Genomic DNA, 22,179 nt, shown 5'->3' with positions numbered 1-22,179 from the left:
GGGCCAGGGACCATAGGGTGTCAGGACAGCAGGTCCAGTCTGAGGAGCTGGATGCTGTGTGAAGACACTTCCAGAAAGGAGGCCTAAGGAATCTCTTGACTCCAGAAACCATGCAGGCTGGCCCTCGGGGAGCCCAGTCCCTGCCAGTGCGAGTTCTCTTCCCACCTACTGAGGCCGTCTTCGTGTAGCTGCGGGCCACCGGCCGGCGTTGCCCATGCGGGGGTCACTAGAGCCTGTGCCCCCCGTACCGCAGCCCTAGGAAATACCAAGGCAGGGGCTACCAGGAAAAAGAGAGAGGAAGCCTTTCTTTCCCCACAGAAAATACCAAAGCACGGGCAAACTTTGGGAACCCTCTTCGGAGTACGTGCCACGGCCCTTATAATCCCGAGCGGGGGCCTAGATGGTTAGTCCCAGTTGTTTTGGGAGCTGCCCCTATTCGTTTTGAAATGAGCATCCTGCCAGGTAATAACTGTTTTGCCTAATTTACGTGTGTGATTATACCTGTAAAAGCACATCAGTATGATTTGTCTTGGTGCGAATTTCAGAATTACAAACGCCATATGGACGGCATGTACGGGCCTCCAGCCAAGCGGCACGAGGGAGACGTGTACAACATGCAGTACGGCAGCCAGCAGCAGGAGCTGTACAACCAGTACGGGGGCTCCTACTCGGGCCCGGACAGGAGGCCCATGCAGGGCCAGTACCCGTACCCCTACACCAGGGAGCGGATGCAGGGCCCGGCGCAGGTGCAGCCGCACGCCATCCCGCCTCAGATGATGGGCGGCCCGATGCAGTCGTCCTCCAGCGAGGGGCCGCAGCAGAGCATGTGGGCGACGCGCAACGACCTGCCTTACCCCTACCAGAGCCGGCAGGGCCCCGGCGGCCCCGGCCAGGCGCCGCCCTACCCAGGCATGAACCGCACGGATGATATGATGGTACCTGATCAAAGGATCAACCACGAGAGCCAGTGGCCTTCTCACGTCAGCCAACGTCAGCCTTATATGTCCTCTCCCGCCTCCATGCAGCCCATCACGCGCCCGCCTCAGTCATCCTACCAGACGCCGCCGTCACTGCCAAACCACGTCTCCAGAGCCCCCAGCCCCGCCTCCTTCCAGCGCTCCCTGGAGAGCCGCATGTCCCCCAGCAAGTCTCCCTTTCTGCCCTCTCTGAAGATGCAGAAGGTCCTGCCCACCGTCCCCACGGCCCAGGTCACGGGGCCGCCCCCGCAGCCGCCCCCCATCCGAAGGGAGATCACCTTTCCCCCTGGCTCCGTCGAGGCATCGCAGCCAGTCTTGAAACAAAGGCGAAAGATTACCTCAAAAGATATCGGTAAGCGCCCGGGCCTTGTCCTGACACGAACCCCAGTTGTGATCTAGAACCGTAGTCACAGTTCAGAGGCAGCTCCTGTCCGTCTCCCGGGGATGAACGTCTTGGGCCCACAGGCTGTCGGGACATGTGTCTGCAGGGCAGCGCCAGCTGCAAGCCCTGATCGGAGCGAAGAAACAGGGCCGGAGAGGAGCGTGAACTAAACGGGTATTTTTACACGTGAGCGTTATTACTCGTGAGAGAGTAGAGCTCCAAGAGAGACCAGGGGGTCCTCGGTCACTGTGTTCAGTGCCAGGTGCTGAACCGACAGACTGGGCCTTAACCAGTCCCTTGGCCTCTGCAGTGAGCCTTCGCGGAGGCTGAGAGGCTGATGAAATGCTCGGGTAGCCTGAGAAAACTTGAAGGCGAGCCCCTCTGTAATTCAGGGAACCCCAGACAGTGGGCTTACCTGCGAAGAAGTAGAAGCCTGCATATGATATGTGGATAAATATATAGTATGATATGCGGAATTTGATACAATGTGATGTGTAGACTTCACCTAAGCCCTGTAGCAGGGGTAGATATGGGCCAAGGAACGATTTCGGTTGGTTGCTGATGTTGTTTGCACATTCTCTCTGGGATGTTCTGAATACTAACCCCAGATCTGGGATATCTAGGAGTACATGGAGTTTTTCTGCATTCTTTTTGAAGTACTTATAATATAGCAAAGGAAATTCCAGGCTGTGGTTATATAAAAAAGAATTTTTTTCAAAAAATCTCAAAATCACTTGACTTGAAATCATTTACTACAGTGAGTAGGATATCAAAGATACTAAAGGGTTTTTTTTCAACCCTTGGAATTAAGGACCTACAGAAGCAGAGGGGGGGAAGGAAGTAAGGACTTGCAGAGAGGGGTGCTGGAGGTGAGAAGGAGATACAGACACTGAGCACCGTTGATATGCAGAAATATATATGGAAAAATATGCACGTGTGTTTGTGTGTTTATGTGTGTGCATATGTTTAAATAAACGTATTTAAATTTTTATAAAATTTCTTTGCGCATGTTAGATCAGCGTTTGTCCTCAGCCTGGGAAAATTTATGTTCCTTATTTTAAAAAGAAAGTTTGCTTTTTCTATTATAAAAGTATAGTATATACCTCTTAGAAAATATGGAAAGTAGATGAAATTACAGTAGAGGTGGACACCCACGGCCCCCTCCAGCGCGTGCGACTGCTGCTAGTGTCCGGTGTGGGCTGTTGTTCTGGTGAGTTCTGATTGCCCGGGCCCGCTCCCACCAGGTGGTTCTGCCAGTTTGCTGAGACGGAAATCTCAGATATATGATGGGCCTCTTCTCCTAGCTGCATCTTACGGCAAATCTTGCAAATGTTTGATCTCATCCTTGGGTCTTCTTCAGTAATGGGAAGGGGGACGAGAAGAGTACAGCCCTTCTGCTTCCCAACCCCTGGCTCAGACCAAGCTGTTGAAAAATCTGAACCTTCCAAGTGCTAATAATTGTCAACAGCATGTTCTGAGGGCAGGAGCTCAGAGCGGAGGGGACAGCAAGGGAATACCAAGACTGTCTATCCCAGAATGCGAGGTTTGTGAGTTGAATTTTGCCTGTTTTCTGCGTATTTGCCAGCCTTCCAAGGATGCCGCCCTGAGACCGTTGTGAATGGAGCAGGCAAAAGAAGACAAATACCATTTTTTGGTTTGACTCAGTTATTAACACTTTGCTGCGTCATCACCGACTCTCTTAGGGGCTAAAGGAAACCAGTCAGGGCTGAGAAAGGGCCGTGGTGCTCAGCACCACCACCTCAAGAAGTGCTTTTGGCTCGTGTCTAAGCAACAAAGCCAAGAGATCTTAGACAGCGGGAGGTGTCTTAGGAAGCCATCCCCTCCATTTGAAATCTGGAAACGATCATGTTTAACCATGCCTCAGGACATTTGTTTGAAATCCGTATTCAACTCAACGCTCGACTTTTTTCTTATTCTTGTGTTATTTTCCTTCCTTTCGTGCACGGACCTGATATTAATTATACCTCGTTCTTTCCCCCGTTTCAGTTACTCCTGAGGCCTGGCGTGTGATGATGTCCCTTAAGTCAGGTCTTCTGGCTGAAAGTACTTGGGCTCTGGACACTATTAATATTCTCCTGTATGATGACAGCACTGTCGCTACCTTCAGTCTTTCCCAGGTAAGCCGGCACTCGACCCGCCAGGGGCCCAGGGAGCAGAGAAACGTTGAGGTGCGCGCAGCGCGGGAGCGAATGTCAGGGGTGATCACATCCATGGGACGTGGCCACCCTTGTAGTTGTTACGGACGTAGAGCTGTCTGAGATTTAGTCGGGAGTAATAACTCGTTTCAGGCTCCAGTATAAATACACACAGCCTTCTGTTTCTCACGAGAAAACTATCCCAACATGCATGCGTGCGTGCACGCCTGTGTGTGTGTGTGTGTGTGTGTGTGTGGAACAGATAGTAAAAGTTAAATTGTTGAGAAGGAATGTCAGCAACCGGCGGAGGCAACCGAAATATAACATCGAGCCAGGCCCGTGGTCAGTGTTGGGTATGCGGGAGCTGGGGATGGGACATACCCTCCTTTCCAGGGAGACTGAACCGCTTTCTTTCTTTCTTTCTTTTTTTTTTTTTTAAGATTTTATTTATTTATTTGACAGAGATCCCAAGTAGGCAGAGAGGCAGACAGAGAGAGAGGAAGGGAAGCAGGCTCCCCACTGAGCAGAGAGCCTGACATGGGGCTGGATCCCAGGACCCTGGGATCATGACCCAAGCCAAAGGCAGAGGCTTTAACCCACTGAGCCACCCAGGCGCCCCAGCTTTCTTTTAATTAGAAAGAAACGTTATGGTATAGAAAATGTATATGGGAGAGAGAGGTAGAGAGACCCATTTAATGAACCCCCATAGCCCCAATCATCCAGCTGAGATACTGTGAACTCATGGCCAGACTCGGTTCTCGGTCTGTTTCCTTCCTTACTGCCTCTCTCCACCTTATTTTGGAGCAGTCATTGGAAAGCCTCCTACTTGTGTAATAAAGCTTCAAGCTCTCCTTTGTTCGGCGTCGGCTTCAAGTGGCTCCCCGCGCAATTGCTAGAGGCGAGAAGGGGAGCAGAGGGTTAGGGAAAATGCCCGAGAGTCAACTGAGCTGCAGACTTTTAAAGAAATATTTAGAAACAAAAATGAAAAGAGGTAATTCTCCCTGCTGTGTATGAACAATTCTCCGCTTTGGGTGAAAAAAGCCAAAACATCTAATTACCTTGCTTCTGCTGAAATCGGACCAGAATCTTCCACTTTGTCTTTCTTCTCACATTTAAGTCCTCATTATAGCCCTGAAAGGCAATTTTTCACTTGATAGGAAGTGTATTAATAAGGTTATAAACATCGTGTGAAGCCCATTGTAACAGAAAATACTAAAAAACGTGTAGTGCCTTTTCTAGAATGACTGCCTTCCATCCTTATGTGAGCGGGTGTTGCTCACACATTTTCATACCAGAATCGCTTTAGTAACTTGCCCCTTTTCCCTGCCCTGGGGATAAAAGTTAACTTTAAGTTGGGGGACAGACACCCACATCTTTACGTGAAAAATTGTGCCTCCATCCCCTAAAAGCGAGTCCTTTAAGGTCCTACTTGATTGGCCCCTTACTTCCTAATAATCGTCCACACCCACTTTCAGGAAACTGATAGCAGGATATGAGAATACGATTGATTTCCAAAACACCTATCGTTAAAGAATCCTCCAGTCCCTCCTTATCCTCCGTCATCCCTAAGTGTGCTGGCGTGGGCACTGGGGGAGGGGCGCTGGGCAGTTGCTAATCATGGACTGTGTCATTCTCGACGCAAACTTGCTGCAAGGAAACAAAACTGGTTCTCAGGTGGCTTTTGTCTTTCAGCGGGAGTTGTGATTGCTGAAATGTAAAAGCACATTCTATGAGACACTCTAATTCATTTATCAGGGACTAAATTGATTTGTTTTTAATTTTCTGTGTTTATGAGCTACTACATTGCTGAAATTATCTTCTCCCAAAAATATATGGGGAATGTAAATTAGAGTAACCTATGGCACCTGAGACAAAAATAACCATAAAATCCTAAGAATAATAACCGTAAAAATCCAGGCAAGCCAGTCACAGACAAATAGTGGAGGAGAACAGACTCGCTTCGGGTGAATGAGTCTGTGAGTTCACGTTCCCACTCTTCTCGTATGGAGTGCGGTGTATCTAGGTCAGAACAAAAGACAAAAGGCAAAGAACTTGGTAATATTAAAAAGAAGAAAATACCAGGGAAGTTTCCATATTGACGGAGTAGGAAAGTCAGCAGGAAGGGCAAACACGACGCACATTGATTTAGTTAACAACATCAAAGTCAGGAAGCCGGCTCTGACGTGTAGTTTCTCTCTCTGGGCCTAGCCAAAAAGGAATCAAAACCCGTGAAAATCACCCTCAAACTGTATCAGTAGCTCTCAGGATTGCTGCCCTTCTCCACCCTGTCCGAGGTTATGACATTGTACCCGTTCTTGTTCTTGTCCCCTCTCTAGTTGTCCGGATTTCTCGAACTTTTAGTAGAGTACTTTAGAAAATGCCTAATTGACATTTTTGGGATTCTTATGGAATATGAGGTGGGCGACCCCAGCCAAAAAGCACTTGACCACAATGCGGTGAAGAGAGACGACAGCCAGTCGTGGGCCGACGATTCTGGGAAAGAGGAGGAAGATGCCGAGTGTGTCGATGAGGAGGAGGACGACGAGGAGGACGAGGACGACGACAGTGGGAAGACAGAGACGGAGGAGAAGAGCGGCGTGGCTCTGGCCTCTCCCAACGCCCCCGCAGATGCCAAGGAGAAGCCCAGGCAAGCGAGTAAGTTCGACAAGCTGCCGATAAAGATAGTCAAGAAGAACAACCTGTTCGTGGTCGACCGGTCCGACAAGCTGGGCCGTGTTCAGGAGTTCAACAGCGGACTTCTGCACTGGCAGCTCGGCGGGGGGGACACCACCGAGCACATCCAGACTCACTTTGAGAGCAAGATGGAAATCCCTCCTCGGAGGCGTCCGCCACCCCCCGTGAGCTCCACGGGTAGGAAGAAAGAGCAGGAAGGCAGAGGCGAGGCTGACGAGCAGCAGGAGAAGAGCATCATCGCGACCATCGACGACGTCCTGTCCGCCCGGCCGGGGGCGCTGCCGGAAGACGCGAACCCCGGTACCCAGACCGAGAGCAGCAAGTTTCCCTTCGGGATCCACCAAGCCAAAAGTCACCGGAACATCAAGCTGCTGGAGGACGAGCCACGGAGCCGAGACGAGACTCCTCTCTGCACCATCGCGCACTGGCAGGATTCTCTGGCCAAGCGCTGTATCTGTGTGTCGAATATTGTCCGTAGCTTGTCTTTTGTGCCTGGCAACGACGCCGAAATGTCCAAACATCCAGGCTTGGTGCTGATCCTGGGGAAGCTGATCCTTCTTCACCACGAGCATCCAGAGAGAAAACGAGCGCCGCAGACCTACGAGAAAGAGGAAGACGAGGACAAGGGGGTGGCCTGCAGCAAGGATGAGTGGTGGTGGGACTGCCTGGAGGTCTTAAGGGATAACACGTTGGTCACGTTGGCCAACATTTCCGGGCAGCTAGACTTGTCTGCTTACACAGAAAGCATCTGCTTGCCGATTTTGGATGGCTTGCTGCACTGGATGGTTTGCCCGTCGGCAGAGGCACAAGACCCCTTTCCCACGGTGGGACCCAACTCTGTCCTGTCGCCTCAGAGACTCGTGCTGGAGACCCTCTGCAAACTCAGCATCCAGGACAATAACGTGGACCTGATCTTGGCCACGCCTCCATTTAGTCGTCAGGAGAAATTCTATGCTACGTTAGTTAGGTACGTGGGAGATCGCAAAAACCCAGTCTGTCGAGAAATGTCCATGGCGCTCTTATCGAACCTGGCCCAAGGGGACGCGCTGGCAGCACGGGCAATAGCTGTGCAGAAAGGGAGCATTGGAAACTTGATAAGCTTCCTAGAGGACGGTGTCACCATGGCCCAGTACCAGCAGAGCCAGCACAACCTCCTGCACATGCAGCCCCCGCCTCTAGAACCGCCGAGCGTGGACATGATGTGCAGGGCGGCCAAGGCTCTGCTGGCCATGGCCAGGGTGGACGAGAACCGCTCAGAGTTCCTCCTGCACGAGGGCCGGTTGCTGGACATCTCGATATCCGCCGTCCTGAACTCTCTGGTCGCGTCTGTCATCTGTGACGTACTGTTTCAGATCGGGCAGTTATGACACCCGTGAGAAGGCAGCATGTGTGCGTGAAGACTGGAGGCTCCCGTGTAACTGGCTGTTTTCTGTTCTTGTTTATCCAGCGTAGGAAGAAGGAAACGAAAAGCTCTGCTCCTCTGCCCCGTTCACTATTTACCAATTGGGAATTAAAGAAATAATTAATTCGAACAGTTATGAAATTAATATTTGCTGTCTGTGTGTATAAGTACCTCCTTTTGGGGTTTTTTATTTTGTTTTTTTTTTTTTTTTTAACCAAAGTTGCTGTCTAGTGCATTCAAAGGTCACTTTTTGTTTTTCACAGATTTTCTTTTTAATGTTCTTTTCCATGTTGTATTGCATATTTTCTTTTTTTTTTTTTTCCTTTTTTTTTGGGAAGCAAATTGACTTTAATGAAAAAAAAAGTGGCAAAAGATGCTAAGGATGAGAAAATTTCACCACAGTGAGGCAAAAAGGTGAAAAATTATCAACTTCCTAGGCATGTTATTCTTCAGATGATGGAAAAAACTAACTGTATCCCATCGCCCAAAGCTCTGTGCAATAGAAACTTCTAGAGATGTAGGGATAGGGGCTCAAGGAGGTGTGTCAGTCAGTAGTCAGACTATGAAATGATACTGGTTTCTCCACAGGAAAATGGTTACATTAGGCTAGGAGCAAAAACAATTTTTTTTTTTAAGTTAAGAATGAAAATACATACCTGACAACGATCAGTGGAAACTGCTTCCTCACCACTACCGTCATGTCTGCTGTCTGTCGTCTGACCTTCCACATGACAGTTCTTCACAATTCCTTTAATCATTTTTTAAATATTTTTTTTTTACTGCCTATGGGCTGTGATGTATATAGAAGTTGTACATGAAACATACCCTCATTTTTTCTTTTCTTTTCTCTCTTTTTGTTTTTTGGTTTTTTTGGTTTTTTTGGTTTTTGTTTTTGTTTTTAGTACAAATTTTTTAGTTTCTTTTTCATGATGTGGTAACTACGAAGTGATGGTAGATTTAAATAATTTTTTATTTTTATTTTATATATTTTTTCATTAGGGCCATATCTCCAAAAAAAAAGAAAAAATACAAAAAACAAAAACAAACAAAAAAAAAACAAAAAAAGAGGGTAATGTACAAGTTTCTGTATGTATAAAGTCATGCTCTATTTCGGGAGAGCAGCTGATCACAATTTGCTTCATGAATCAAGGTGTGGAAATGGTTGCATATGGATTGATTTAGACTATGGTTACCAGTACAGACAAAAAAGAAACAAATACAACTAAAAAGAAGAAACACAACTTGAAAGATTTTTCAGTGACGAGAATCCACATTTGTATTTCAAGATAATGTAGTTTAAAAAAAAAAAAAAAGAAAAAACTTGATGTAAATTCCTCCTTTTCCTCTGGCTTAATGAATATCATTTATTCAGTATAAAATCTTTATATGTTCCACATGTTAAGAATAAATGTACATTAAATCTTGTTAAGCACTGTGATGAGTGTTCTTGAATACTGTCCTAGTTTCCTTACAGTGGTTTCACAGTAACCAACTTCTTCCCAAGAAATAAGGGAAAGCCCAGCCGTGTACTAACCGCATCCTCATCCTGAAACCCTGAGGTCTGGAGGGACCTTTAGGGACTACCTACTTCAGAGTGGGGAGCAACACTTTGATTTTCTCAGATTATTTAGCTAATGAGTCTTTGTTTAAAGCAATCAACCCTAACGACACTGAGGTATGAGAACTTCCGGTGTGTATGGGAGGCGGCGGCAAAGCCCAGGAGCTCGCTGGCCTGATGCTGTACACTCTGCCTTTTCCTAACCCCATCTTGATTTGACTCAGTTCAGTCTCGTCCGTGTCTCTTCTGCGTGCCTCGGAGGTATTTTGCATTTAGTTTACTACGCTGTGTATAACCTTTATATTGTGCAATGTTAAAAAGACGATGTTATATTATATGTGGTGTACATAGTGCAAAGTGATTATTTCTATTTCAGGGCATATTAATATTCTCGTGTTCCTTCCTACCTGGTGCACAGTAGCTTTTTAAAACCAGTCACTTCGAATTTGAACTTTTTCTTCCTGGGTCCTTGACTGTTCTCGTGTAACACTCCATTTCTTTGAAACTGCTGCAGAATTAAGGTGTTAGCGGACTCCCTTCTGACGCTACCTCTCCACCACCCTGCCAGTCCCAGCACACTCAGACACCCCTAGTCCTCTCGCCAGACCCGTTGCCCCAGGGGTCGCACCGGGAAGAGTTAGACAAGAGCACACAGCTGCGACCAGCGTGTGAAACGTGACTCTAGTGTCATGAGAAACAGATTTCTCTGCGAGCAGTGTCCTCCTCTGTCAGCCCTCACCTTACTTAGTCCCACGGTCTTCGTACTTAACAATGCAGCCAAAAATATGTTGAATTAAAAACCCACGTATAAGTCTACTTTAAGTACATCTGCGTGCTAAGAACAGATTTTAGCACTCCGAGCTTCAAATGCGAAGATTTGTACGAGGGAACTCGATAGGAATCTAACCGCTCTCTTAACCAGAGCATGAATGAAAGGCGTACCCAGACTCTGAAAGCCCTCTAACACCCCGATTCCTTTGTCACTCGAAAAAGTAAAATCATTACAAAAGACTTGTTTTCATGGTCTGCGTTGTAATCAGTACCTAGAGTCTGAGCGTTGCGCCACAAGTTTTTACATGCTGATATGCAATGAAACCTCTAGAATAATCCAGGAAGACTTCAGCATCCTTTCTCCAGTCACCCCAGAACCAAGACCACAGAAGCCCGTGAAGAGCGTCCAGCCTGCCTGAGATCAACCTGCCTACAAACTGAGTCATTGCTTTGTCCTAAACATTAGTTGGTTTTTTTTCCCCCATGAGGCTTTTCAGAAATTTACAGGATGCCCGTACTTTAAATGTGTACAAAAAAAAAAAAAAAAAAAAAGATAAAAATAAAGGTGCAAAGAAAGTTTAGTATTTTGGAATGGTGCTATAAAGTGGAATCTGTTGGTATTTGAGTGCAATTTTTTATTGTCACATAAGAGCTTTCGGGTGGCATGTACCCAGAAATAACTATTCACGTGTTTTGTTTGAGGTTGAGAATGACAGAGAATCCATTTTCATTGGCAAACGTGGCCTCTTCAGAAACTAGTTTCACTGTTTTTGAAAAGTTATAATAGAGAATGGCTTTTTAAGGGGGGGGGATGAGCAGTTGGAGGGTACAGTGCAAGCTATTAACCACCTCTTTTATGGAAAGAATCTGGCCTTTGCCCTGAAATCCATCCATTTAAAAACTGTTGGAAATCTTTCATTTCCTGTCAAACCCCATGGACCAATTCCCATTATCTGTTCACCTGCGAGGAAGCAGAGAAGGTATTATAAATGAGCCACAAATGACAATCCAAACAACCCGTTTTCTTCTTGCTGAGCTGTGTTTCACTTCTTTCTCGGAGAGCCAGAAGGCCAGCCGCCCTCCGGCCCTGCCCTCCGGCCCCCGCCCCCGTCGGCCCCACGGAGAAACTCCTAGTCAGGCGAGCTTTCAGAAATGCCGAGAAATGTCTCTGGTGACAGTGTATAACCCGCTAAGATGTCTCCGTATTCATCAACTCAGCAGAGAGGCGTCGAGTACACATGGCGCGCCCAGCCCTGTTCTAGGCTCCCAGGAGTCACTTGTGAACAGAGACCCTGTCACAGGACAGGCTTTGGGGTCAGACGGTGACAGAGAGTGACACTGGGTGCATTTTTGTTGACTAAAAAACTAAGGCTCTCCTCCGGACTGAAAATCAAGGGGACTGAGGCGAGGCTCAGCGCCGGGCTGGCCTGCAAAACCAGGACAACCGGTCCCCAAGGCCCCTCCGGCTCCAGAATGTGAGTCTACGGCCTGGGCCCTCCCCTGCTCACGCTCACGTAGGGTCGCGTGTGTGTTCTGGAGCGGGGGCCACAAAGCCACCACGGGAGCCTGGGGCGCAGTGATGCCAGGCCGCTGGGTGAGCCCTCGGCAATGTAGGAATCGACCAAAACTCTTGGAAGACCTTATCGAGGCCTTTTTTGTCCTTAAGTCCCACAGACCCTCCTGTGTGCCCGGGCCCATCTGTCTCCCGTTGCCACGCTCCCTGCTTCTGTCCCGACTCCCCTGTTCTGCTTTGTCTGATGATGCTCCAAGCCCTCCAGAACACCGCAGTCCCCATTAGCACGTTAACTCACTCTGGGAGGTAAACATAGGAAACCCTGAGGGGAAGCTGGGGCAAGACCGGCAGCCGTGTTCTTCCTGAGTCTGATTTCAGGGACTTGAAGTTTTACCCCAGCTTCTTCAAGGCATATTCTAAGAAACAGAAGAGCGATCGCAAAAAACAAAACCACCATAAACTCCTTACACGTTCCCCTCTGGGCCATCTGTACTCTGTGTGATCCTGGTTAAGACTGAGAAATCCTGCAGAAGGGAAGCCTGTTTATCCCAAACATTTCCTGACTTGATTAACCTTGGAACCTTTTTTTCCCAATGAACTTGGCCGCTTTGGTGGATTAACCGCGTTAGCCGAAGAGCCCACCTCCCTCCCCGAGCTCGCGCAGGGCGCTATCCCTTACACCGAACTTGTGGTGTCCTCCCTGGAGGAGCTCGTGAAGCCTTCTCTTGCTGTCTCTGTGACCTTGAGCGAGGTACTTAAATTCTTTGAGCCTCCGTTTCCTGACCCATAATACAGGGTAATGCTGACCTCAGGACTGGTGAGGATTGAAGGAGATAATTCTACAAAGATCTGATAACCTGCGTGATCGCTGTGTGTTCACCCTGAACGCACACTCACACTCACACACACACACACACTCTTCGGTGGGTGCTCTCAAGCAGGTTTCACGGAAGTTTAAAATCTCCCCTGAGAGGCTGTCTTCCTGTTTTCATAACCAGCCACACAGTTTGTGTGACTTTTTTGGTTTTGGTTTTCTCGAAAAACCATAAAGGCTTAGTCGGTCGACAGCCTGTGTCTAGCGGGCAAGGTGATTGTGCTAAATTTCTCTAACGCAGGTCAGTTTGGGGTCTCGGACCTCCAGAGGCGGTGGCAGACCTCACCTGTGACGTCCCAGGCCCCAGGGCAGGGGAGGCATATTTGAAGGACAGTCGTCCTTTCCTGCCCTCCTCGAATAAAACGGTGGCTAGGAACGTCTTCCAGGGGCCGGATGTGGCAGGTGACCGACCGCAACTTTGCTGTTCGCTTTGCTGTTTCTTCTCCTCTGGCGTGGAGGGCTTTCCTTGACAAAAGGAACTCTAGTCTTCCCACGGAGCTGGAGACAGGCCAGTTTCTGGGGGCCACCAAAAAGGAATTCGGGACGCTCTTCCTTTCCATGCGGGCTTAAGGTCACGTAAATAAATGAACCTTGAGCTTTGATCTGCATGAATTTGGCATTTAGATGGCCCAGGATCCGCATGTTCCACGCACTGTAGATCTCTCCAAAGGCTTAAGGAGCCAAAACTTGGATTCAGCCCCTTGAAGATATCCTTGTCCAAACAAAAGCAGTTTCTTAAGGCAAAAACCGGCAGCATTTATAACACCGCTTCCAGTAAGCGGTGATCATTTCACATTTGGATGTTTCTTGCGCTTGAGAGAATGTCGTGGCTATTAGCTGTCTTCACAGAAGCCTTGGTGTAGAACATGAGAACATCCATTCTCCAGAAACAGAAGCATAGGCTGACGCGCAAAGTAGCTGGAACCAAGCTGAGACCTCCCCTTTCCAAGAACGTGTGTTTGCCCAAGAAATGCTTGCAGCTCTTTGCAAAATCCGGGGGATCCAGGGACTTCCGAAACAGAAGCTATGGTGTACATTGGCCACAGATTAGAAGGGGGGGGGAGGGGGGTCCTCTCGTAAAACCTCATCATCAAGACGTGAGGTCGGATGCGCAGTCCACATCTGTTAAAAGGAACATAGGCCAGATTTAAAACAAAGTCTGAGCAGTCTGAGCAGTGCTCTGTCCTTGTAAGGTACGTTCTTCCACGAGTCTCTCCTTCCTGTGGTCTTCGTGATCCGCAAGCCCTTCATCGACAGGTTTTGTGTTGAGAGGCAGGTGTAACTGTCACCCGCTGCCACATGTAAGCAGCCCATGGTACAGGCCTCTGACCTCTGGGGCTTTCTTGGGCCTCCCTCCTCATCCTCGCACCCAAGGGCTCTGTGAATTCCTACAGGCGACTCCTGATCCCACCCCCACTGGACACAAGATACTCTACCAAAGCCTGAGATTCCCAGGAGATGTCAGATTTTCTACCCTTCTGGACCTTCGAAGATAACTACCAAACTTGTACCGGGATTTAATTCTTCAGAAAGTACCGCTGGGCCCATGGGCCTTCACAGGTGACCCTTGGTGAGAGATTGGAATGAACCGAACCCCAGCTAGCTTTTAAAGTTGAAATTCCTGGTCATCCCAGCAAGGGACCTTTCCAGTAGGAATTGGCATGACAGTCAGCCCCGTTACCTCAGATGCTCTTGGAAGCTTCCCTGGGTTGGTGGTGGTTAGAATATTCTGCCTCCCAAATGACTTCTTTGGTCCCCCGCCAGACATTGTTTTGGATTTTCACAGCATCATCTTTTCTTCCCTGTTTCCCTTTTCCTTCACCCACTGGGACGCGGAAGACACCTGAGGAATGGAAAGTGAAAAGGGACATATGGGGAGGACACCAGTTGCCTGTGTTTGGCTCATGGCTCGAACAACGCTGGTCTAAGACGACAGGCTATTTGTTCCCATGGGGGAAGAAATGACATATCTTCTACACATTGAAGATGAATATACTTTTAGCTTGATTAAAAAAAAAAAAGTACCCATAAGTGCAATGCTTGTTTTGTTGGTTCCGTATATTTTTCACCAAATGGTGCGAACATATGGCCAGTGCTTCTCTTGGCCATAAGATCTGAAGGAAGAAGACTCCTGATGGCGAGAAGCCACAGTGATTTATTGAGATGAGTTTCAATTCCAGAGGGAGCTTCGAGTGAAGGCCTCTCTCAGCCAACTTCTCATGTGCGGTTCCCTTGCCCCACATGTAACATTTGATGTCTGCTTTGGTGGGTAATCGTAGATCGGGATGCATCTGGAAAAAAAAAGCTTGGGTTTTGTTAATTAGTGGAATTACATCTTGGTGGGCCTTGTTTTCAAAAATTTAACTTGATATTAGTTTGGGGCCTCAGAGCACCGAGCAGTCAAGTCTTGATATGAGCTGGCATCTCTTCCCGTCCACCCAGAATCTGTCTTTAAGGGCCGTTGTTAAATGGTGAGATTTTAAGTGCCTGTAAATCATTTTCCACATCTCATGTTCATCTCGGGTATTGAACTTACATTTTCGGAGCCCACTCCTCAAAGCCTCCTGTCTGGCATCTCTTATGGGGAGGGGGAGTGAGAAGTCTGTTTTCTATTTTCTCAAAAGCACTTGGGAGAAACCCCACTGAGGTGGAGCTCTGATGGGAGGCTTCTCAGCGCTCCCACCGCCCCTGGGAGAGGCCTGCGATCCTGACTCACAGCAGACGTGCCCCTGCTTCAGCGCACCAGCCCCCCTCACCTCCAGGACAGGGAGCTTCTGACCCTCCCACCCTGCCAGGGCACGGGGGCATGACCCACTCCTGTACCTGTCACGGGGGAGAAAGAGCCAGCCTTTCGGGGAGGAGGTTTCTGGGGTTTTCCCATGACCCATCTAGAGACCCTACCTCCCAGTTTGCACTTCTCCATGCCTCGTCTGTGTCATTCCCATCAGCATAACAGTAGGCAAAAGAGTCTACCATAAAATGAGCATTTAATAAACAATGACAATCTCATTCCAAAAACATACCGAGCATCTCATCACGTGCCTAACTGGGGCCACATGCCTTGGCAGGTAAGGACCATTCAGTCTGATGCATCTTGCGGAGGATACAGGAGAGGAACCCAGCCCAGGTTGGAAGGGGCAACCTGGGAAGCCTTCCTGTAGGAGACTGCATGAGTTGGAATGGGACTTAGAAAAGAGAAGTCATTCTTTCCCAGACATAGTGCTCATCATATGAGAGAGTTATGAAAAGATCTCCGGGCATTCTGGGACCGAAAAGAATCCAGAATTGTTCAAGTGCAGGTTTGGAAGTGGTTGTAGGGGGGAGTTGGGGTGGGGGTGCCAAGAGGAGGCTGGGGAGTTAAGGGAGGACAAGACCACAGGAGTCCTGCCTTCCCCGGGGAAAGCTGGCCTCGGTGGTTACTGAAAGACTTGAACAGTAGGAGATCCCTAGTTAGAACTAGATGGGAACCTGAGGAGTGGAACTAGTGGAGGGAAATCATCGGGGATTCAAAGGATTCAGGCAAGGGGTGCTGAGGGCCAAGTGAGAGTCGTGGCTGTCAGCGAAGAAGGGTGAGCAATCTTTAACACATGGGACAGGTCCCAGGGTGTTGGGGACGTGAGGCCTGGTGGTTGTGTGGACCGAGGAGACAGAACAGAAAGGCACTTCCTGGTGTGGGTCACTCCCAGTGGGGTCCCCAGTCCTCCAGGAGGGGGACCAGCTGGAAGCCTCCGGTATGCGATCTGGGTGCAGACCCGTGGTCTCCAGAGATGTCCAGACTCTCTCATGTGGTGGGCTGCAGGCACAGGGGCATCAAGGTTGTCACCAGCTGACCCCGGGGTAAGGAGATAATCCTGGTTCATCCTGGTGGGCCCAAGGTAAGTGCAAAGGTTTTTTTTTAAAAGCAGGAGGCAGAAAGGGATTTGAAGGTGTGACACAGAGGGTCAGGAGGTGTGAGGATGCTGGCCTTGCAGACGGAGGAAGGGGCCGTGGGAAGCCTCCAGAAGCTGGAAAAGGCCAGGACACTCCCCAGAGCCTACAGGAGGGACACAGCCCTATGCCACCCGGATTTTAGCCCAAGGAGGACCCCTGTTGGCCTTTCAGCCACAGGCCTGTGAGATGTTGTATGACACACAGTATGTGTGTTGTTTTAAGCCGCTGAGTTTGAGGTACTTTGTTTCAGCTTCTACGGGAGACGAGTTCAGGGCCTTTATGAGTTTACGGTGCTGTGGGACATGCAAGCGTGGCCGGTTAGTGGCAGTGCAGCACGGGGGTGGGCTGGAGGGAGGATCGCGGTGTCTGCGAGGAGGTGGTTCACGAGGAGGGGGCTTGAGGGCTCTGCCGGCATTCAGAACGAGGGTGTGGATGGCAGGAGCAGGATCCAGGGGTGAGGGACCCCCGGAGGGGCGCGCAGTGAGGGCCAAGGCTGCTGGCCCCGCTGTGCCTGTGGGCCTGTCAGGAGGAGACGGAGCACAGAGGGGACAGCTTCACCGTGGGGGGCAGCGTGGCCTCCACCACCTGCAGACCGCTGAGACTCCCCCAGGATGCCGGCCCCTCAGAGGCCAGATCTCAGCTCGCGGGTTCCCAGCGCACCCGCTCCCTGGCGGCCAGCGTCCTGCCTCTTCACATGCAGGCAACACGCATCCTACTTGGCTCCAAAAATCACTGCCCTGGGGAAACGACATTCGCCAGTATTCCGAGTTTTCACCGTCGGAGTTCTCTGGTGGCACGTCTGTGTCTGCGTCTGCATCCTGGACAGGGACATCAGCTGCTCGAATCTTCGAGCACGGGGAGCTGACGGGAGAGCATGGACTGCACGAGGGTCTCGAGGCGTCCTGGCCATCGGGAGAAGAATGGGCATGCGGGCCCCATTGCACTCGCTTAGGGCGTCCGGCACGCACCTGGAAAGCCGACCTTGAACCACAAGCTCCAGCCTTAGGTCAACAGGGCGTCAGACAGATCCCCAGTGGCCTGTGTCCTACTGCACCCCGCACTCAGGCTGGGGTTCTGGAACCATCGATGGCCTTTCGAGCTGCCGCGGCAGGTGGCCAGTTCATGGTTCGATGGACCCCCAAGGCCAGCTCCCGAGAGAAGCAAGAAGAGGGACCCCTTAGTCCCCTTTGTCCTGCCAACTTCCTTCCTGGTGTCTCCATTTCTCTGTAATTACATCTCTTCTGGCCACTGGTGCCTCAAGACCAGCCTTTCCAGGCGATCAGAACAGCCCAAAGTGAGCACTCGGGTCCGCTGTGCCCCTCGTTCACTCCGCACATGACGGCCACAGCGGGGACGGGGGCCTCGGGAACGGCCTGTGGGCCACCCACAGACAGGCCAAGGCAGGGTCCTGGGGCCCGTGCCCGGCCGTCCGCCACTGGGTTCCCCCAGGTTTCTACGAGGATGGACGAAGCCGGCTTCCCTCCACTTCCTCCCTCCAGTCCATTGTGTTCTTTATTTTCTGACTTCTTCATCAAAATACTTATTTTCGTTTGTTTAATTTTGTAAAACACATTCAAGCGCTCGGTCGTGGCTCACATGGCCTCCGCGCCTCCTTCCGAGAGCTCAGAATTGCCGGAGGCCGTGGTCGTTTGGCTCTCGGCGCTGTCCGCCACTTCTGCGGAGCCGAGACACAGTGGGTCGTGAATGTGTCATTTCTACACACGATCCTGTGATCGTTTCCCAGACGCAGGGCTGTCCGTGGCCGTCCCCCGGCCCTGGGTGTCCCCTGACACCGCCACACTGTGGCGGTGGCCCCACAGAGGTCCTGCCTCACGGGGTGACCTCAGGCCCTCAGACATGTCCCGGGGATGGGAAGCTTTACAGGCCGTCCGGGTGCTGGCGGCTGGTCTCTTCTTGGGGGTCCCCTGCCGCTCACTTGCCGGTAGTCCTCGAGCTCAGGGTGCCAGGACCCAGGGAGGGGAGTGGCTCTGTTAGACGCGGGCGTAGGGGACACGAGTCCATGACACCTTCCCTCCGGAGAGGGCGGCCCGCTGGCCCGGACTCTCTGATGAGAGCTGGCAGGTCCGTGTGCCAGGCAACCGGGGACAGCGGGTCACCCCGCCCCCGAACCAAGGGCGCCACTTGTCCTTTTTGTGCCCGACGGAAAGGGGCACCGTGCGGTCCCATCCCCCCTCAGCAGGGGACCGGTGCCTCCTCCTCTGCGAGATCTACTGACACCTTTAAATGGCAGCTGCTGGCCCTGAAAAGTGGGTCCTTCCCGCAGGGAAAGCCCCTCCCTCCTTCCCAGTCCCGCTCCCAGGGCAGGGCGCCCTTGACCCTGTCGGCGGCCCCCAGGCCCTGGGCCTTGCCCGCCCCGTCGGCCTTGCAGCTCAGGAAATGCAGCCGCGTTTCCCGCTCGGCGACGGTGTCCTCCGTCGTGTTCCGTCCGTCCGTCCTGGTGCCCGCGCTCCTGCGCTCTCACGGGGCCATAGGGGGCCTGGCTTCGGGTCTCAAACCCGCCCGGGCTCCGTCGCCGCGTCTCTTACCTGAACCGCTTATTCCGCGGCCTGTGGCTCCCTCCGCACGGCTGCCGGCCGGGACCATGTCCCCCGCCTGGCCCCAGCATTGCCCCCCACCGAGCTGGAGCGGAGGGTCTTCGGGGGCCCCGGGCCTCTCGCCGGCTCGGGTGAGGCCATCAGGGGGCCCGGTCCCTTCTTGCCTCTCCCGCGTCCACAAGGACAGGCCGCAGCCGCTGTCCGGAGGGGGCCTCCAGCCGCACAGTGGCCTGCCAGCTCCCTGTCGCCAGACCCGAGCGTGGAGGGTCCCCGGGAGTCACAGGTCCCCCTCGGGGGAAACCTGCCAAAAGGAATGTAGTTAAGTGACTGAGAAAGCACCAGGTCGTACTGTGAGGCTGTTTCTCATGAGCTTGTTGCTCATTATTACTCCCCATTCCAGAGGGGGAGAAGCAGTGTTGCTTCTCACCTTGGTGGCCTCGTGGCCCGTCTGTGAGGTGTGGGCGCTCTGCTTCCCCCCAGAACAAGGAGCCTCCTTCCCGGCCCCGCTCAGAGTAGGCGGAAGGACCCCCAGGGGACACCCCCGTGGAGAGCCAACAGGGGTGCCGAGAGGACGGTCTGAAGTGACCCACGGGAGTGAGCGCCTCTGTGAGGAAGGGTCACCGCCGCATGGAGGGGTGACAGGTGCATCTTCGGGCCGTGCGCGTAGGACCCCGTTGGCCTTCCAGGACGCGTGAGTCTTCAGTCACCCAAACCCACCAGGAGCGTTAACCGTGTGACCTGATGGCGGGGAGCGCTCGCCCCAGGCCGGCGATGCTTCCAGCAGCCCTGGGAGGAGCTTCGGTTCCAGCCAGGGCCCTTGGTTGCCACCACAGAACCCAGCGTGGGCTCAGTCGAGCAGGAACAGCATTTATTAAGGAGATCGAGTGGCTCACAGAGTCAGCGAAAGAGAAAACAGGCTCGTGAGGTGGGCAGGGACCCGGGGAGGGTGGTGGCCGACAGTGCCCCAGCTGGGACTGTCCCCATCTAGACCTTCCTCCCGGAAGCTCGCTGAGACCTTCGCCATTGAGGACACTGGCCAGCAGACGCAGCCGCTGGGGTGGCGGAGTGGACCGAACGCTGTCCTCTGTGGCTCGCCGTGGCTTCCGTGGCCCAGTGGACGGTGGGTAGTAAGGGAACGGGTGTTACTAGTGAGGCCGGAGGGAATTCTTTCTCTGGGGGGTTTCCCACAGCTCCTGGAGTTAGTGCGGCTTTTGGGGGCGCTGATGCTTCATTGGGGAGCAGAGTGGGTGGTAATGCAGGGGTAGTAATGCAGGTGCAGGGGTGCGGTCCAGGACTCTAGGTAGGTGCAGACTGTGTGGATGACAGAAAACGACGGGGTCCCCTAATAAGGGAGAGAAAGCAAGTTGTCTGGGGAAGGACACGGGAGGGGGGTCCCACAGAACGGGAGCGCTCTGGCAGGGAGTGAGGACATCATCTGAAGGGCGTGCGGGACAGACAGGTGTTGGATGTCGTGCAAGGATGAGCATGTTGTTTCTGACAAAGCGAAGCAAACACGCAGGCAGTCATTAGAGCAGGTGATGGGCTTGTCACTGCGTTCCCTGACAGCCTTGCCAGCTTCTCATTTTCCTGCCCCCCCAGTCACCTTTGGGGAGCAAGCTTGTCCTGGAGGCCCAGACTTTCCCGCCCGCAGAACTCCGGGAAGACGCAAGATCTCTGATTTTCTGTGGGCGTCTCCAAGAGAAGGCTGATGAAAGCCGTGAGAATTTTCCAGAAAGGCCTGGAGAAGAGCAGATCAGGCCTCAAGGATGAGGACGGAGGCGGGTGCTCATGAGGAGCCAGGAGGGGCCCCCAGTCCCAGCGGGAGGACCTGGTCGAGGCAGGAACCGGCCCTTCCCACCTGGCGCCCGGGGAGGCGGCAGAGCTGCGATCCCAGGTCCCGGGGCAGCCCGCAGGGACACGTGGCTCTGGTAGTGTCCGGGGCAGGGAGCCCCACACCCTCCGTGCCCGCCAGGCTCCCCGAGGGCCTTCAGCTGCCAGAGCCAGGGCTGCAGTCCCAGGGCAGTAGGGAGGAGGCAGTGCGGGTCTGGCCCCCGCGCATTTCCTGCCGTTGCGGAGCGGGGACTGATACATCGCGGACCTGAAATCAAAGCGAAGAGGAACCTGTTTTAGAGGCGGGAGGGAGCGCTCGGAGAAGAGGCCAAAGCCCTGAGCGCTGGGGACATATGGCGTTTGTCAATCAAACACAGCGCAACCTTCAAAAAGCCATTAGAAGGCAGCCCCATGCCGTCTGGGCCATTTGTGCCGGCGGCTGGCTCCCCTGTCCCCAGGCCCGCAGACGCTCTGTTTCGGGGACTAATTAGCCTTCCAGAGGGCAATCAAGGGCCTCTGCTGGGGCTTTCGTAGGGACTGAGCCGTTCGACGGCTTCAAACGGACCCCACTAGAAACGGGCAGAAGGAGCAGCGGCTCCCACCGCCCCTGGCCGGGCCTGTCCCCGAGCCCGAAGATGCCACCACCATCTCTCAAAGGCGCCGTCGCCCTCCCGCAGCGAGGGAGTCTCCAAAGTCCGCCTTCCTCCTCACCACGCTGTGGAACCCGGCATTTCTGTCGGGAACCGTGTTCAGAGCTCCCCGAGGGCACGAACCGGCCTATCCCGCTCACGGCCGGGTCTTCTGAGGCCGGGAGGCCGCCTGGCCCGGAGCACGTTGTTAATGTGGCCCAAAGCGTGCGTTTTGTCCCAGCTGAACTAACTAAGGGGTTTCCTGTGAAGAACATACGTCTAGTAGGGCAGATGCATGTGTTTCCTCTTGTTTTAAACGTGATTTAGATTCAGGGAGAATTGGCCCCTGAATTTTCCTTCTCTAAATCTTTTCCGTGTGGTCTTCATCAAAACCTCTAGGAATGGCATCAAAGCGGGTCCATTGGAAATGCCAGCTGCTGCCAAGGCCCAGGCTGCCTGTCTGTGCCTGACCTCACAGGTGCCCTCTGGGTTGTCTACTTACTACCTGTGGCTTCTGCACCGTTACCTTGTCCTGCAGGGACCGTGGGCACCCACCTGGCCCTGGGGGGCACCCCCAAGGACAGCATCTGCCTAGCCCCTGACCCTGCAGTTAGGGGCTGACGACGGAAACCACAGTGAGAAAGTCATCCCACAAATGTTCATTCCCTTCCCTCCCTGCACCCTTCCTTCCACCATCCAACCTCCCTCCTGGGTCCGTGTCTTACAATGAGAGGTTGAAAATACGTCCCATTGCAGAAATGTTGGAGGGGATGGAAGCACAGAGATAAAAATGAAAAATAAAAGTTACCTAGAATCCTGGCACCCAGAAATCTCTCTCATAAAGGGTTCGATTTTATAAGCAAATCCTAACATGTATTATATCACGAGCCTTTTCGTGTCATTAATTT

General features: G+C 52.2%; 1 protein-coding gene across 6 annotated transcripts in view; it reads left to right on the top strand.

The window, feature by feature from the left end:
• Window positions 1-9,055, top strand: part of ARID1B (AT-rich interaction domain 1B) — a gene marked incomplete at its 5' end in the record, with an annotated part of 439,771 nt that extends 430,716 nt beyond the window's left edge. For all 6 annotated transcript variants that reach the window (XM_080805572.1, XM_080805571.1, XM_080805568.1 and 3 more), the window contains 3 exons: window positions 546-1,329; window positions 3,367-3,497; window positions 5,852-9,055. In XM_080805572.1, coding sequence (XP_080661698.1) covers window positions 546-1,329; window positions 3,367-3,497; window positions 5,852-7,576 — 2,640 coding nt within the window. In that variant the 3' untranslated portion in view covers window positions 7,577-9,055. The remainder of the gene's footprint in view (window positions 1-545; window positions 1,330-3,366; window positions 3,498-5,851) is intronic.
• Between the last annotated feature and the right edge of the window lie 13,124 nt (window positions 9,056-22,179).

This window comes from Martes martes (assembly GCF_963455335.1).
Source record: "Martes martes genome assembly, chromosome: 6".
NCBI lineage: Eukaryota > Metazoa > Chordata > Mammalia > Carnivora > Mustelidae > Martes > Martes martes.
This window is presented reverse-complemented; position numbering and strand designations above follow the sequence as displayed.